General features: G+C 39.0%; 2 protein-coding genes across 2 annotated transcripts in view; both read left to right on the top strand.

Annotated features, from left to right (window-relative positions):
• Positions 1-13,631, top strand: part of LOC308094995 (uncharacterized protein) — a 793,896-nt gene extending 780,265 nt beyond the window's left edge. The window contains exons 49-51 of the mRNA XM_080441835.1: positions 2,584-2,712; positions 4,252-4,322; positions 10,695-13,631. Of these exons, the coding sequence (XP_080297961.1) occupies positions 2,584-2,712; positions 4,252-4,322; positions 10,695-11,236 (742 nt within the window). The 3' untranslated portion in view covers positions 11,237-13,631. The remainder of the gene's footprint in view (positions 1-2,583; positions 2,713-4,251; positions 4,323-10,694) is intronic.
• Positions 1-17,213, top strand: part of LOC308095028 (neoverrucotoxin subunit beta-like) — a 75,326-nt gene that overhangs the window by 2,509 nt on the left and 55,604 nt on the right. The gene's annotated exons all lie outside the window — the stretch shown is intronic.

The raw sequence follows: 17,213 nt of genomic DNA, 5'->3' as shown, positions 1-17,213 counted from the left end.
CTCTGTCAAGAGAGGTTGTTTGACTGTGTTTTGTCTGACTCCTCGCCCACGACCTGTCCAGTTTGGTAAAACCTGTCAGGAGTTGCCTCCCACCGGCATAGCTCTCAGGGTTCACTGAGGTATGCCTACACAAGCTCCCTTACCACGACAAGGTAACAGTCACAAGGGAGGATATATATATATATATATATATATATATATATATATATATATATATATATATATATATATATATATATACTTTTTTTTTTTTTAAACTAACAGCCATTACATGTGTCAAATGGGGTGGGGAAACAGAAAATAAGAAGAATAAATTAGCACAGTTGTGGTGCTGATAAGCACAGTTGTGGTGCTGAACGGACAGTGCTCCAAAATTATGAGCAATGGCTAATACTGAATGGCAATAGCCACGGAACCATGACAAACGATACTAAGGAACTAAACTGAAAATGTGCTTCACTGTTAGATATGGCAGTGGAAGGCATGTTACAAAGTAACAACTGAAAATTACACAGTAATAGACTAGATAAAAAGTAAAACATGATGCGCCGATGTGGCGAGGGGAAGCCGAGCCATAGGCCTCCACTTGAAAACACAGAGGACAACGGGGAATAACTCTGGCAAAATAAACATGCAAATAGGTTCTAGCAGGGGCAACTACATAGGCGTGTGAAACTGAGTCCATATCTGAAGCACTTACACCTTCCAGTACATGCCTTGGTGCACCCACATTTGGTCAACTCCCAACAACTCTCCGCAATAGGTGGAAGTGGAGTCCAGAAGACTTTCCACTTCTCGTCCTGTTCCACCCATCCCCAGTCAGATGGGCTCGGCATTTGTGGATGTCGCTTCAATGCCTGTCCCCACACGTATCCAGCCTCATAAGAAGCACGTTTGGCATGCTCTTTGAGTGCTGCTTGAGTTGGTGGGATCAAGTCATATTGTCTTTGCTTTCTGGCAAAGAGATCAAGTCTGGCCTCGTTCACAGTGGTGACATCGCTGGACCGGTCATACATTAGATCTTCTTGGCCTCTTGACATGGATATCTTTGGTATCTTCAGTGTCTTCAGCAGATGTAGATGCTCTCTTTTGGGCCGTTTCCAGCTCTGTGTTGTTGAACCTAAGTTTACAGCTTGAATGATATTTTGCTCTGTTTCTTGTCAATGTGCTTTCTATGCCATCACCTTCATCTAGTCGGGTTGGACTAAGTAAGATAGGCAGAGCATTGCTCTTATGAAATAATGGAACATTTCTTGCGATGGTATCATAACTAGTACGATCGGGCTCTCTGTTGAATAAACTCGGCTGAATGAGTTTTTCCTTGGTGACCTGCTGACAAATTAAACATCTGTCCCAGTTAGTTTTCACAACTGTTATGATGGATTCTGCCATGTCTGCAGCATAGGCAGAGGCCGAGGGTTTATCCTTTTACCACCTTTTACCAAGCACTTTGATGTATGGATACAACTAAGTTTGTGCCTTAACCCTACACTTAGTCCGATCGTTCATCCAATGCCATTTAAATCCTGTGCGATCTGTACACCATCCGGTTAACTAAAACCCCATTAACCTTGGCTCGGCTCTCCCGCGCTGGCACAACCTGTCAATTAAGGTGCGGCTATCTAACTGTTTTGGGGTAAATTAGACAGCATTTGGGATACTAACTTTCAAATAGCTGACATTGAACCCCACTCTGAGTTTAACAGCAGTGATATATCACCAGTGTGCCCTGGTAGTGCAGATATGCACTCTTATCTAATCTATCTATGATCAACAAATCAACACAACTGTATTGTGATGTGTTAAAAGTTGTTCTTTTGCATAATAATAATAATCGTATAATCGTTCTTAATGAAAAAAAAACATACATTTCTATGAGAGAATGTATATTTTGAGGATCCAGGGGGCGGCCATCTTTAAAATAGAAATTTCAAGTGGCTGGGAGTGTTTTCTTGTCAAGCAACCCTTAGAGACTGCTCATGCCAAATGCAATGCTTGTATCACCAAATAAACCATTATATAACTTAATTGCTTCACTAAAGTGTTGGCCATCTTGAAATTTCAAGTAGCTGTGGGTGGCCTATTGTCAAGTGACCTACAGAGACTGCTCATGCCAATTGTCATGCTTGTATCACCAAATAAACCATCATATCACTTAACTGCCCACTAAGGTGTCGGCCATCTTGAAAAATGGCCGCCATCTTGAAATTACAAATGGCTCAGACAATTTTCTTGTCAAGTGACCCATGGAGACTGCTCACGCCAATTTTCACGCTTGTATCATAAATTGAAAGATCGTAGCACTTATCTGTTCCGCTAATATACATCCCTAATGTCATCAGTATATTATGATCTATATTGAGTGTTTGATGGTAGTAACGTCTTTGTTTTCTTTCTTGTTTTATTGTATTCTTGTTGTATTTTCTTTGTTTCTTTTTTCCTTTCCACCTCTTGGGTCACTATTCCAAAACCCTGACAGCCCATCAAGGCCAAGTCCAGGTTCTCAATCCAGGAATAATGTATATAAAACGTGTTTCATTCATTTTTTTTTTTTTTTCATCTGGTGTTTCATTCTTTATTCAGGCTGGCTCACTGCTGGTTGTCAGAGAGATGCTGTGAAGTTCTGGCCTCAGCTGTAAACTCTCATCCCTCCCTAAGAGAGTTGGACCTGAGCCTCAACATGGTGAATGATTCAGTTCTGGAGAACTGCATGTGAGTAGACTTGGGCTGTGTCCATGTTGGATAGTACAGTGAATATACAGTGTTTCCCTCATGTGTGTCCCTTAACGGTGTATTCACTCTGACACAAAGTCATAAATAGATGCAAATATGTATGCATATTTAGTTAATACTTTAACCAACGAACAAATTAGGTTTTACAGATCCTTCTGTAATTATATTATTAAAATACTATTGTGGAAAGGTTCATTTTCTTCCGTAATATAATTAAAAAAGTGAAACTTTCATATATTCTAGATTCATTGCGCATAAATATATATATATATATATATATATATATATACATAATACAGAAATGTGGACCATCTGAAAAGTATGTTAATTTATGCACTCAATACTTGGTCTGAGCTACTTTTGAACAAAGTATGTCATCAATGGGGCGTGGCATGGAGGTGATCAGCCTGTGTTTCTGTTGAGGTTATGGAAGCCCAGGTTTGCTTTGATAGCAGCCTTAAGCTCATTTGTATTGTTGAGTCTAGTGTCTCACACCTTCCTCTTGACAATACAACATCTATTCTCTGTGGGGTTCAAGTCAGGTCAGTTGGCTGGTCAGTTAAGCACAGTAATATCATGGTCAGTACACCAGTTACTAGTAGTTCTGGCTCTGTGGGCAGGTACGAAGTCATGCTGGAAAAGGAAATCAGCATCTCTGTAAAGCCTGTCAACATACGGAAGCACAAAGTCCTCTAAAATCTCCTGGTAGATGCTGTGTTGACTCCAGTGTGAAGTTTTCACTGTCAGTGATGATTTTGGGTGCCATCATGTCATCTAGTGTTGGTCCACTGTGTTTTATCGAGTCCAGAGTCAACACAGCATCTATCAGGATATTTTCAGATGTCTAAACAACATGCTATCTAAATAACATTCTGTATGGTTGAGAAATAACAAGACATATCCAAGATATATCTGCATAGTAAACTTGCATTAAGAACAAGATATATCTGCATAGTAAACTTACATTAAGAACAAGATATATCTGCATAGTAAACTTGCATTAAGAACAAGATATATCTGCATAGTAAACTTGCATTAAGAACAAGATATATCTGCATAGTAAACTTGCATTAAGAACAAGATATATCTGCATAGTAAACTTGCATTAAGAACAATATATATCTGCATAGTAAACTTGCATTAAGAACAAGATATATCTGCATAGTAAACTTGCATTAAGAACAAGATATATCTGCATAGTAAACTTGCATTAAGAACAAGATATATCTGCATAGTAAACTTGCATTAAGAACAAGATATATCTGCATAGTAAACTTGCATTAAGAACAAGATATATCTGCATAGTAAACTTGCATTAAGAAGGGATAAAGGAGAGTGGAGTGCTAGGGGTTAAGGTGGAGTCTGAGGAGGTGATGAGATCCAAACTGGGCAGCAGTGAGTATGTCTGGATGGGCTGCAGGGCCAAGATAATGATAGGAGAAACACTGTAGTGTCAGGTAGTGGAGACGTTGTGTTAGACAGTTAGACATTGATGCATTGTTGTTCTATTTCCTACAGAGTGAAACATGGAGGAGGAGATTGGCTTAATCCTCAACCAATCCTCAACATTACTCAACTCAGTACAAAATGTGAGTATCTGTCTGTCTGTGTCAATATCACACTTTAACATTTTATACACTGTTTTACAGTGGTGTAAAGTAACTAAGTACATTTACTCAAGTACTGTCCTTAAGTACACTTTTGAGGACCGAAGTATTTCCCATTTTCAATACTTTTACTTCTACTCCATTACATCTCAGAGGCAACTAGAAAATGTGCTCCTTGGAGCACAGTTCTCCACCAGGTCAGGTACGTTATTGTGGCCTCCTGGTGGCGCTCTAATAGGCCATTTTGTTCCAAAACTGTGTTTTGCTTAATTAGTGCTGCTGGTGGCGCTATAACAGGCCAATGTGAAAAAGGGTGGCATTCTTTCCTTGGCCTAGTGGGAATGTGTTTGTGAAATTTCACGGAAATCGCAAGCTGCGTTCATGATTTGAGGCATTTTGTTCAAAACGGACCAATCTTGCAAATTTTGGAAGCGGACATTAGCCAATGAGGATGGAATATGGGAAATCGGACAGATCCGTGTTGATCACATGACTATAGAGATACTGTGTACCGATTTGCATGACGTTTGGATAAAATCTGTAGGAGTAATGTAAAAACAAATGGGTTTTGCACAAATCGGCCTCCAGGTGGCGCTATAACAGGCCCATGTGAAAAATTTGAGGCAGAGGTTCTGAATTGGCATCCAGGGAGTGTCTTTGCACAGTTTCGCAGCGACCGGGCCAACGGTGCCAGAGAATAGCTCCTAACACACGGACAGGACACACGGACACACACACGGACGGACGGAGGGTAAAACATATGGCGAGACATTTGTCTCCGCTATGCCTTTCGGCCTGGCGGAGACAAATATTGTACTTTTACTCCACTACAATTATTTGACAGCTTTAGTTACTAGTTACTTTGCAGATTTAGATTATTATTACAACACATGCATGAACCACTTCAGCCCTTTTACTTTTGTTAATTTAAGTATATTTTGATGCCAATACTTTTGTACTTTTACTCAAGTAAATGTTCCATTACCGGACTTTTACTTGTACTTCTACACTGCAGTATTTATACTTTTACTTAAGTGAAACATTTGAGAACTTTTTCCACCACTGCTGTTTTATAGTCGGTTGGCCCCTCCCCAGATACTGTCCTGAAAACTCTTCAGTAGAGCTTCCAGGGAATTCAGGAGGTTTCTCTGCTCTTGGCCCGGTCCTTAACCCATTAAGACCTGGAAAGCCTATACGTTGTTATACCTTTAAAACCAGGAAAGAATCTGTGTCATTTTAGATGTTGCTATGTATATAGCAACATGAATCTTTTTATTTATTTTGAATAAAACATTTATGTTTTTCAGAAAACTAAGGTCATGTGGGTTGACAGAAACAATGGACCTCATTCACTAACCTGGTCATAAATAAGGTGTATATCCTGGTCATAAATAAGGTGTATATCCTGGTCATAAATAACATATGTATATTGGGATAAGTCAATTCTGACGTGTGATTCATGAAAGAGGGTGCAGAGCCATGATTTGTGTGGATCACAGGTGTATCTCATTTGTGTTCTAAAGTCACTAGTGTGCTCCCATGTAGATCATTTGTATTGTTCCACGCCCCATTTAACACCATAAAAGGCAACCAGAAATAACCCACGTGAAGAAAAAAAAACAGATCAGCAAAATTACAACGCGCCAATTTGCACCACATTGACAACTTGTACATCTGTTCTGTCTGGAAGTGAGTCCCTCGATCGCACGATGGATCAGCTGAACGTTAATAAAGTAATGCTCTCATAATGAGAATAAGAAGTTATAAAGTTTAACCCCACCACCAAATAATAGGTTAATAAAACGTGGAAAGGATATTATAGAAGCCTTTTCTATTAAATAATGCTCACATTTGACTGAGGTAACATTTTGACGCTGGAATCCAGGAACACCGAGATCCGAGATTATGGACCAGATCACGCTTTATTGATTACTGAGGATAAACCTGTCCTTAGGATTAACAACATATCCTGTCCTACGTCAGAATGGTGAATGGATATTATGGACACAGATTTCATCCATACTCCATCCTCATCAGATCATAAGACATAAGTGTGATGTGATGTGGTCAATATTATAAATTAATAGCGCAACATATGTTGTTGGCATGAAAGTCCAATATATGAAACTGTGGCCACATTTGCAGGAATGGAAAACATCCAAAAGGACCTAATAATTCAGCTCTAAATGTGTCAACTGAAAATAAATACTCGGTTGAATTTGCATCATGTCTACCATATGCATCCAAGCATTAGATCTTTGACATATGTTTTTTTAATGTGTTGACACATTTTGGGCACATAAAACATAATTTGAGGTTTGGCACTATTGACACATAAGAATAAGGCATTCTAATAACATATACGAATGGTTTAAGGCATAAGTCTTTTCCTGAGCAGACGTGAGTTTGAGTGTCCGCCCAAATTCACGGTAAAAAAAAGATGAATGAATACTGAACGTGGGAAGTCACGTATATGAACATAAGTACAAAATATGTGAGGACCTGAGCTTAGTGAATGAGACCCAATGCCTCACAACTCCTCACAATGCCTCACATTGTGACACATTGTGTGCTTGTAGATCGGCAATATTTAGAATATAGACGATCTACAAGCTCACGTGTCACATTTTGACACGTTGTGAGCTTGTACTTCAGCTATATTTAAAACAAAATTTGCCTATCTAACAATTCACAACAAGTCAAATTGAGACAGGTTGTAAGCTTGTAGATCAGCTGTATTTCAAACATAAAAAGAGACAATGTACGAACTCACAATACATTGCATCATGACCAGGGTTTCCGCAAGGCACTTTTTGGGCCGGCCACCTTGACCGACAGGATTATATTTTACCGGCCAAAGAATGAAGTGGGCTAGTAATATCTATCTACTCTATCATGCAGAGGTGTCGCTTTCCAAAAAATAACTGAATAAAGTGGGCGTTATGAACAGCTTGTGTAACTACGTCACACAGTATAAACACATTAATATATGTTTTGGGCCCTACATCTCATTCAACCTTAATATGCAAAACCTACAGCTTTTGTTTTGTTTTGTTAATGTTAATTATGTCATAATGAATGATGGTACAAGGAAGGTTCATTACTTGCCTGCAATGTATGTGTGTCACCAACTTTCACCGCTTTATCCATTGCAGACAGAAAGACATAAAATAGTCTAATAATAGCATTTTTCCAATCGGCCACGGTGGCCTGTGATCTTTATAATTAACAACCAAAAAAAATAAACCCCGATCATGACGTGTGGTGAGCTTGTAGATAGACCATTACAAATAAATACAAATTGCTGATCACAACTTGTCTCATTGTGACAGGTTGTGAGCCGATATACAAGCTCACATCATGTTGCGTTGTGAAACTTTACATCGGCTATATTACAAGAAATAGAAGATCTACAAGCTTGCAAAGCCTCGCATTATGATGCGCTATGAGTTTTGGCTATATTTCAAAAACAGCCGATCTACAAGCTCACACCATGTTGCAATGTGACAGGTAGTGAGTTATTTCAAACATCAACAAGTAGAAGATCACGCTCATCCAAAGTAATTTAAAAAGCCAGATGCAGAGCAGAACTCTGCACTGGAATAATTATGATCCATAAGTTAAATGGTTTATTACCATCATGAATGTGATGTTTAAAGCCCGCTCGATCTTCCTCAGACCTCAATATATCAAACATAACAAGGATAGCCGATCTACAAGCTCACAAAGCACATCAGTGTGATGTGTTGTGAGCTTGTAGATCAGCTGATTTGTTTTTCTTTTTAAGGTAGACGATCTACAAGCTCACTAGGATCACATTGCGACACGTTGTGAGCTTGTAGTTTGGTTTTGTTTAAAACTCAAAAGTAGTTCATGAATTACATTGTGACAGGTTGTGAGCTTGTAGATCAGCTGTATTTCAAACATAAACTCACAATATGTTGTTTAACGTGTGATTAACTTTTATATGGACTTTTGCTGTTTTAAACAGTGGATCTACAAGCTCACAACTCGTCACATTGTGACAGGTTGTGAGCTTGCAGATTGGATTCTAGATTATCAATAATTGAAATAGATGAAAATAGCCGATCTACAAGCTCACCATGCATCACATCATGATGCGTTGTGAGCTTTTAGATCGGCTATATTTGAAAATTAGGTAAAAATAGCCTGTGAGCTTGCAGATTGGGTTGTGGTAAGATAAGAAAATCTACAAGCTCACAATGCCCTGCATCATGACAGCCTGTGAGCTTGTAGATTGGCTATTTCAAAAACAGCGGATCTAAGCTCACATGTTGCATTGTGACATGTTGTGAGCTTGTAGATCGGCTTGTAGATGTAAAAACTGTAGCGCATAAAAACATAAAAAAATGAATATACATAATAAATAGCAGATCTACAAGCTCACAACGCCTCGCATCGTGAAACGTTGTGAGCTTGTAAATCAGCTTGTAATTCCTCCTTATTTCCAAAATAACTAAAATAGCCGATCTACAAGTTAGCAACGCTTCACACCATGGTGTGAGGCGTTGCTAACTTGTAGATGCTGAATGTTTTCTATGTAACACAGTGGTTTCCAAACTCGCGGTCGGGACCCCCAGGGGGGTCCCCGAATTATTGTGGGGGGTCCCCAGATGATTATCTTAATGTGTAACATTGTTTTCTCACTCAACAGTAAACAAACCAACATACAGTATAAGTGTATACAGGTTATCTGCACATTTATAAAGTTACAATTTAAGGACTTTTAAGACCTTTTTAATACCAAATTGGCTAAATTGTCAAATATTACGCAAAAAAAGGCAAATATTGTGAAAATAGCCGATCTACAAAATAGCCGATCTATAAGTGGTAGATCGGCTATAAATATACTATAAAATATATCTACAAGCTCACAACGCCTTGTAGATCGGCTATTTTCACAATATTTCACAATTTTAAAGAACCGAGTCAAACTAAAAGTAATGCCTCAACTCCTACAACTACCCCACCCTGACAAGTGCTTGTCAGAGTGGGGGGTCCCCAGTTCAAATATGATTATTTTGAGGGGTCCCCAGTTCAAATATGATTATTTTGGGGGCCCCCAGTTCAAGTATGATTCTTTTGGGGGGTCCCCAGTTCAAATATGATTATTTTGGGGGGTCCCCAGTTCAAATATGATTATTTTGGGGGGTCCCCAGTTCAAATATGATTATTTAGGGGCGTTGCAGCCTTAAAAGTTTAGGAACCTTTGATGTAACAGATGTGTGTATGTTCAGTGGTGTAAAGTAACTACGTACATTTACTCAAGTACTGTACTTAAATAACATTTTGAGATATTTTTACTTTACTGGAGTATTTCCTATTTTCAGTACTTTTATTTCTACTCAACTACATTTCAAAGGCATATTGTCCTTTTACTCCACTACAATTATTTGAAAACTTAAGTTACTAGTTACTTGGAGGATTTTGATTATTCTTACAAAACATACATTAAATACATTAACAGCCCTATATACATCTCGGCCATTTGAAAATAGTCGATCTACAAGCTCACAATGCGTCTCCATGCAACGCATTGTGAGCTTGTAAATCTGCTTTTCAAAAGATTTTTATACAATTTATACATTTGAAAACTTGTGAAATGGGACATTCTGCATAATGAGTACTTTCTACTTTTGGTACTTTAAGTACATTTTAATACCGATACTTTTGTACTTTTACACAAGTACATTTTGAATTCCGGACTTTAACTTGTAACAGAGTATTTCTACATTGCAGTATTGATATTTTTACTTAAGTAAAACATTTGAGTACTTTTCCACATTGATGTCATTTCACATAAACTTAATGTAAACATTTTCTCACAGAAAGTCACTTCTCACCTGGAGGCTTTAAGACATTCTGACTCACATTTGACTGTGTTGTCGTCGGGCAGAAACCTTGTATCTCTGACACGTTGTGAGCTTGTAGATCGGCTATTTTTACTATTTTAAAATGTTTTTAAAATTATATTAAAGGGATAGTTCCCCCCCTAAAATGATTTTTTTTTCTATGGATTACACCCCCCATGGAGACTTGAATTGATTTTTTTAGTTTTTGTCTCATTCCTAAGACAATAATTTGATGACCGGCGGTGTCTACGGTAGGACACTGTGTGTGTGTGTGTGTGTGTGTGTGTGTGTGTGTGTGTGTGTGTGTGTGTGTGTGTGTGTGTGTGTGTGTGTGTGTGTGTGTGTGTGTGTGTGTGTGTGTGTGTGTGTGTGTGTGTGTGTGTGTGTGTGTGTGTGTGTGTGTGTGTGTGTGTGTGTGTGTGTGTGTGTGTGTGTCAGTGAATGATGTATTTAATGTTTACTGTGTTGTTTTTCTCATCAGATTTCCATCCTCTCACACTGGACACAAACACAGCAGACAGAGAACTCTCTCTGTCTGAGAACAACAGAAAGGTGACACGGGGACAGGATCAATCATATCCTGAACATCCTGACAGGTTTGATGGATGGGTTCAGGTTCTGTGTACAGAGGGTCTGACTGGACGCTGTTACTGGGAGGTAGAGTGGAGTGGAGGGGTTTCTATAGCAGTGACTTACAGAGGGATCAGCAGGAAAGGAGGTGGTGACTGTAGGCTTGGATACAATGACAAGTCCTGGAGCCTGGTCTGTAGAGATGGTCGTCATGGTAACAGTTACACTGTCGGACACAATAGTAAGGACACTGTCCTCCCTGTCAGTCCCTCTGACTCTAACAGAGTATCAGTGTATTTGAAATGGCCTGCTGGGACTCTGTCCTTCTATAAAGGGTCCTCTGACTCACTGACACACCTGTACACCGTCCAGAACACATTCTCTGAACCTCTCTATGCTGGGTTCGGGGTCTGGTCCTCCTCCTCCTCAGTGTGTCTGTGTGAGCAGAGATAGAGTCTCTATGTGAGGATGACATCAGGTCACCATGGTTACTCAACATGTTTGAGTGAGTGCAGGTTGTCATGGTTACCACTGTTGTCAGGATACTTTGAGACTAGCTGAGTCTGACGTCATGGACTCCATATTTGGGCATGAGTGACTAATCATGACATCACGGTGACATCATCATGATGATGTAATAAGCAGCAGAGTGACAGTCACACATTAAAGCTCCCGTAGAGTTTTTACCTTTGACCCCTGACCCATAAGACAAGAAGCTCGCAACACATTAGATTATGACACACTGTGAGCTTGTAGATCTGCTATTTTCCAATACCAAAGTAATACATGGTTAAAGTGGTTACACTGAGTTTGATGCTATTAATGTATATTTAATCATTTAGCTTAGGACCCCCTGGAACCCCCTCAAGGACCCCCTGGGACCCCCTGGAACCCCCCCAAGGACCCCCAGGGGCCCCTGGACCCTACTTTGATAACCAGTGGTCTCAAAATCAGTTTAAACACGTTAACCCCCTTTATACATTGGCTATTTGAAAATAGCAGATCTACAAGCTCACAACGCCTATTTAAAAAAGAAAAACATTGGATTTTTTATATATTATTTTTGATAATTGTAACAACACAAATGTTGTTCGGGGGTCCCTGGCACAAATGTATTCAAATGGGGGTCCGTGGCACGAATGTGTTCAAATGGGGGTCCCTGACACAAATATGATCAAATGGGGGTCCCTGCCACAAATATGATCAAATGGGGGTCCCTGACACAAATGTGTTCAAATGGAGGTCCCTGCCACAAATGTGTTCAAATGGGGGTCCCTGACACAAATATGTTCAAATGGGGGTCCCTGACACAAATGTGTTCAAATGGGGGTCCCTGACACAAATGTGTTCAAATGGAGGTCCCTGTCACAAATGTGTTCAAATGGGGGTCCCTGGCACAAATATGTTCAAATGGGGGTCCCTGGCACAAATGTGTTCAAATGGGGGTCCCTGGTCAAATCCATATTAATGTCAAACTCTATGGTATAAAATGAGTCATCACCACAGGGAGCTTTAGATCTTAGATTAGATTAGATAGAAGTGAACAAACCTCCACTCCATACATTTATAAATATGTATCATAAATACTGTCCATCAACACTGATGATGATGATGATGATGATGATGATGATGATGATGATGTAAATATCAGTGTCATATTGTGTCTCTTTGACACAAACTGTATATTTGATCATGTAATTCTCACAGTATCAATATTGTTTATTGTATATAAACCTTTATACTTAACCAGTTAACTCTGTATACTTTATTGACTGGAGTCCCACAGGGTTTTGTAATTGGTCCACCCCCCCCCCCCCCCCTCTAATATCTAAGATCTACGTCACAAAGCGACACATTGTGAGCAGTGTTCAGTGTTCATTATTTTTATTACATGTTTTTAACTTAGTAGCATCATTTTTGAGCGGTGCAACCGCTCCTATAAGAGGGTTTAGGACCCATCTGTGGTGAAAGTTTTTCTTTCCGTCGTGCACTTTTTTCTTTCGCTGTGACGCCATGCTGTGGAAAACACGCCCATAGGCTAAGCTTTGCAGGGCGTGCTGTGATTGGCTAGCGAGACACATGATGAAATTAACTTCAAACTTCGCAGACGCACTGTGATTGGCTAGAGAGGGCATGATTCAATTAATAATAATGTAAAAAATGTAAGCACGTCACTTCGCAGGACGTGCTGTGATTGGCTACCGAGATGCATGATGAAATTAATAACTCATAAATAGCACCGCTCACTTCACACTGGGTGTGATTTTTCAAAGTTTCTCCCCAGTTTAGTCGTCATGCCAATGAATTCCTCCCCACACACATCTCTGTGTTGTCTCCTATTGGCTCACCTGCCAGTGAGGAGCCCCCACCGGCAGGACGTAGGGCCTTCGTCCCACTCCTCCCGCCCAACACTCCCCGCTGACCAGTGCCCCCCCCCCCCCCCCATAGGAGTACATACAGTGACATATATCCTCCTCCTCCCGCCCGGCTTCCCTCCCCTGAACACGGGTCAGTTGTGTTCACATAGACGTTGGACAAAGCCGGATGCACCACGGTGGATTGTAACCCACAACCTCCGTGGTGGTGGGCAGGGACTTTACCACTGAGCCACCCGAGTGATGTGAGCAGTGTTCATTTTGACAGCAGATTTGACTCATAGTTTGACTCTCATCTTGGACTTTGTCAATCACTCTGGATTCAAACATCTACTAAATGTGTTTATGAACTCAAATCAATCATTGTTTATTCATTGATTCATTATTACATCATTGTTTCCTCACTCATTCCATTATTGTGTTTTCATTGAATATGAATGTGATATTATTCTCATTCTTCACATGTTATTGTATGATCATGTGCAGAAGTAATAATAGTTTAATAAATGTATTCTTGACATGTCGTTGTTCCTGTGTATTAATATTCATAGTGTTGTCATGTCACGACCTCAATGGAAACAAGACCGCAAGGACTTTTTTGGACGGACCTTTTAGACAAAGGGTTATTAACTGTACTTGTGCTGTTTTACATTTCTGCCTGATAAAATATTCAATCAATCAATACAGCTCACTATAGATACAAAGCTTACTACCAACTGTAAACTGTCACACTGATGGATAGACCTACAGAAGCACCCATAAATAACAGATCTCTAAATGAATTAGAAATCCTTACTCTGTGCTGTTTAGATTCCTCATTAACACGATACACTGTGCACAATAATCAGAACACATGTGATATGTTATTGTTTAATTTTTCTGCTCACACTCTTAAATGTGTATTTATTGCTTTTGACAAGTACATGGAATACAGTTGCTATAGGATGTCAAAAGTACTTTTTTTTTTGTGCCCTTACTACCCCCCACTCCATTCCCATATACAACATGCAACATTCAGACATGTAACATACACTTACATAACTCAAAATGAAAAATAAAAAATACATAATAATCAATTCATAAGCATTATGATTTCCCTCGCTAACCCTCCCCATGGTACATATGGAGTGTATACAAAAAAGGAAAGTAGGAATCCGTTATTTTCTTCCTTTAGCATGTATTAACCTAGAGCTTGTCAACGTGTCGATGGTGGTGTTTGCTTTATCTGTCCTGTAACGTCTTTAATTTAGTTATATATTTAATCATAGGGCCCCACACCTGATCGAATTTTCCCGGTGATCCTCTCAGATTAAATTAAATTTTCTCCAAATGTAGGTACATTGTGAGGTCTTTAAGCCATACAGATGCTTTAGGGGCCAGTGGTGATTTCCACTCCAATAGTATCCTTCTTCTTGCTAATAAAGATATAAAGGCAAGATTCTGCTTTATACCCCTTCCAATATGTTGGTGATCTGAAGTTCCAAACAACGCCATCTCCATCATTTTTCTGCTCACACTCATTCAAAGATGAAATGTTTATTCATAAACGTGTTCATCCAGCTCTCATTCCACTTCAGTGCATTCATCACACTAGACCAAGAATGAGACATTTATCATATTATATTCTATTATTATATACAGTATCATAATATATCCATCATTACATACTGTATCATATTATATCCTATCATTACATAGTGTATCATATTATATCCTATCATTACATACTGTATCATATTATATCCTATCATTACATACTGTATCATATTATATCCTATCATTACATACTGTATCATATTTATATGTTTTTACAATGAGAATCATACGTCCAGTTTCTTCATCTTTCTGCCCATGGCCATGCAGCAGGGCTCATCAATGTGTCCGTGGTAAAGACTTGGCCTTTTTTACATTTTCTGTTTTACATACATTATTGTTCTTATTTTGATCATAAGAACCAATTACTGAATGTCAGTCTCCAGGTTTTCTTCAGAATATGTATGACACTGATTTACTACGACACTATATGACACATTATGAGTCCACTAGTACTAGTGGTTCTCACACCTTTTATTTGCAAGGTCCAAGGCCAAATACATATGAGTTTGGGGGTCCTTGACATGGAAAAGTTGGATCACCACCGAGCAACAAACTGTAAGGATTTGGAAAACAGCAGATCTACAAGCTCATAGTGCGGCACCCGGTGCCGCGCTATGAGCTTGTAGATTATGCTGTTTTTTAATAGCCCAAATAAATGTTAAAATGACACAGATGTGTTCCCGGTCTTAATGGGTTCAGAATACACTTATAGCTCTGTCAGGAAACACAACATGTTGGGGGGTCCCCAGCAAAATTAGTTAACATAGTGTCACAATCATTTTAACCACTTAGCTTTGGCTATTCAAAAAATAGCAGATATACAAGCTGCACCGAGTGCCACACTATGAGCTTGTAGATCTGCTATTTTTGAAAAATCTAAAATGTGTGCATATCTTTGAATATATATATATATTTTTAAGCGAACATTTTTAACTCAAATATTTGCTTCTGGGGGTCCACATTTTCGTTCTTCAAATATTTTCTGCGAGCTTGTAGATCTGCTATTTTTGATGGCCAACAAATACATGGATAAAGTGGTTGTGATTGTGTCATGTCTTTGTTTTGTATCGACTGTGAAAGAATCAATCAATCATTCATCTATATAAAATATATGGTTTTGCACTGCCATCTGCTGGACATTATGGGGATCTGCACGTTTGAACTGCATTAAAATACACAGCAGTTATGTGCTTTAATACAGTGATGGAAGAAGTACTCACAGTTTTTACTCAAGTAAAAGTATCAATACTGCAGTGTATTGTATTGTATTGTGTAGTGAAATACTCTGTTAAAAGTTATTCTTATTATCTAGAGGAATCTCCAAAACTAAGGTTCCTTGTGGCTTTTTATCACTGTCCTATCAGGATATCAATAAAATACTTTTTTGCTAATAAAGTGTTGCTCACTCTAATTTTTTAAGATGTATTTGATTTTACCTATTTTATTTAATAAATTATACATTTCATTCACTAATATATACAAAATATTGTGTCCAAACCCATTCCTTTTTTATTATTAAAAACACATTTAATAAAATAGCGAGAAAATCCAATCCACAAGCTTGTGGGCTTGTAGATCTGCTATTTTCACTCAGACACACTGTTGGAGTCGGGACTTGAACCTGTGACCTTCTGCTCAGTGGTTCTCAAACATTTTGTTGTCAAGGACCCCCACATTGATATGCATTTGGCCACGGACCCCCACGGACACACAAAATAAGTATTCAACAGTTGGCAAGATGTTGGGGACACGTTCACTCTGTGTCAAAGCTGGGAATCAAACGTTCAACTTCCCATTTTATAGGCAGATTCTTGATCAATTGAGCCACTGTGTTACATTTTATGTTAAGCTTCATCAAAAGACAAATGGATAATGACATAAAAGCCAGAGGCATTGTGGTTTCTGAACCTTCAAACATCTAGACAAGCAACACAACAAACCATAGACTAATATGCTGTTGTAAGTTTTTTTTCCTTCTTTTTATTGTATCATTGTTTGTTGTTAATCAAAGCAGAATGAAGACTGTGATGAAGCAAGGCAGCAGGCAGCACAGTGTGTTGAAGCTCTGTCTACATGATCCAGAGGTTCGAGGGTTCAAATCCCACCCAGCTCTTTACTCTGAAGCTTTCCCCATCAGGTCCAGTCCATTGTCTTTCATGAACATTCAAACATCTAAACGAGCAATAGCACAACAATTATACAAAAACATTTTAACTGCATTTCTTTATATGCATTTTGTTTCATTGTTAAATGTATGTTAGGACACTGTCTACATCAGGGGTCTTCAACAGGGGGTCCGGGACCCCTAGGGGGTCGTCAGAGCTACTATAGGGGGTCCACCAAATAGGATGTGATAGGATTTAGTTTATTTTACATTAACCACTTGAACCCTAGAATTCCTTTTCTGAGGGGAACATTAGATCTACAAAACATTAGATCTACACAAATTTGAGGCAGCC

Source organism: Gymnoscopelus braueri (genome assembly GCF_963280865.1).
Source record: "Gymnoscopelus braueri genome assembly, chromosome: 11".
NCBI classification, from domain to species: Eukaryota; Metazoa; Chordata; class Actinopteri; order Myctophiformes; family Myctophidae; genus Gymnoscopelus; species Gymnoscopelus braueri.
The sequence above is the reverse complement of the archived record's forward strand: the minus strand, read 5'-3'. Positions and strand labels throughout refer to the sequence as shown.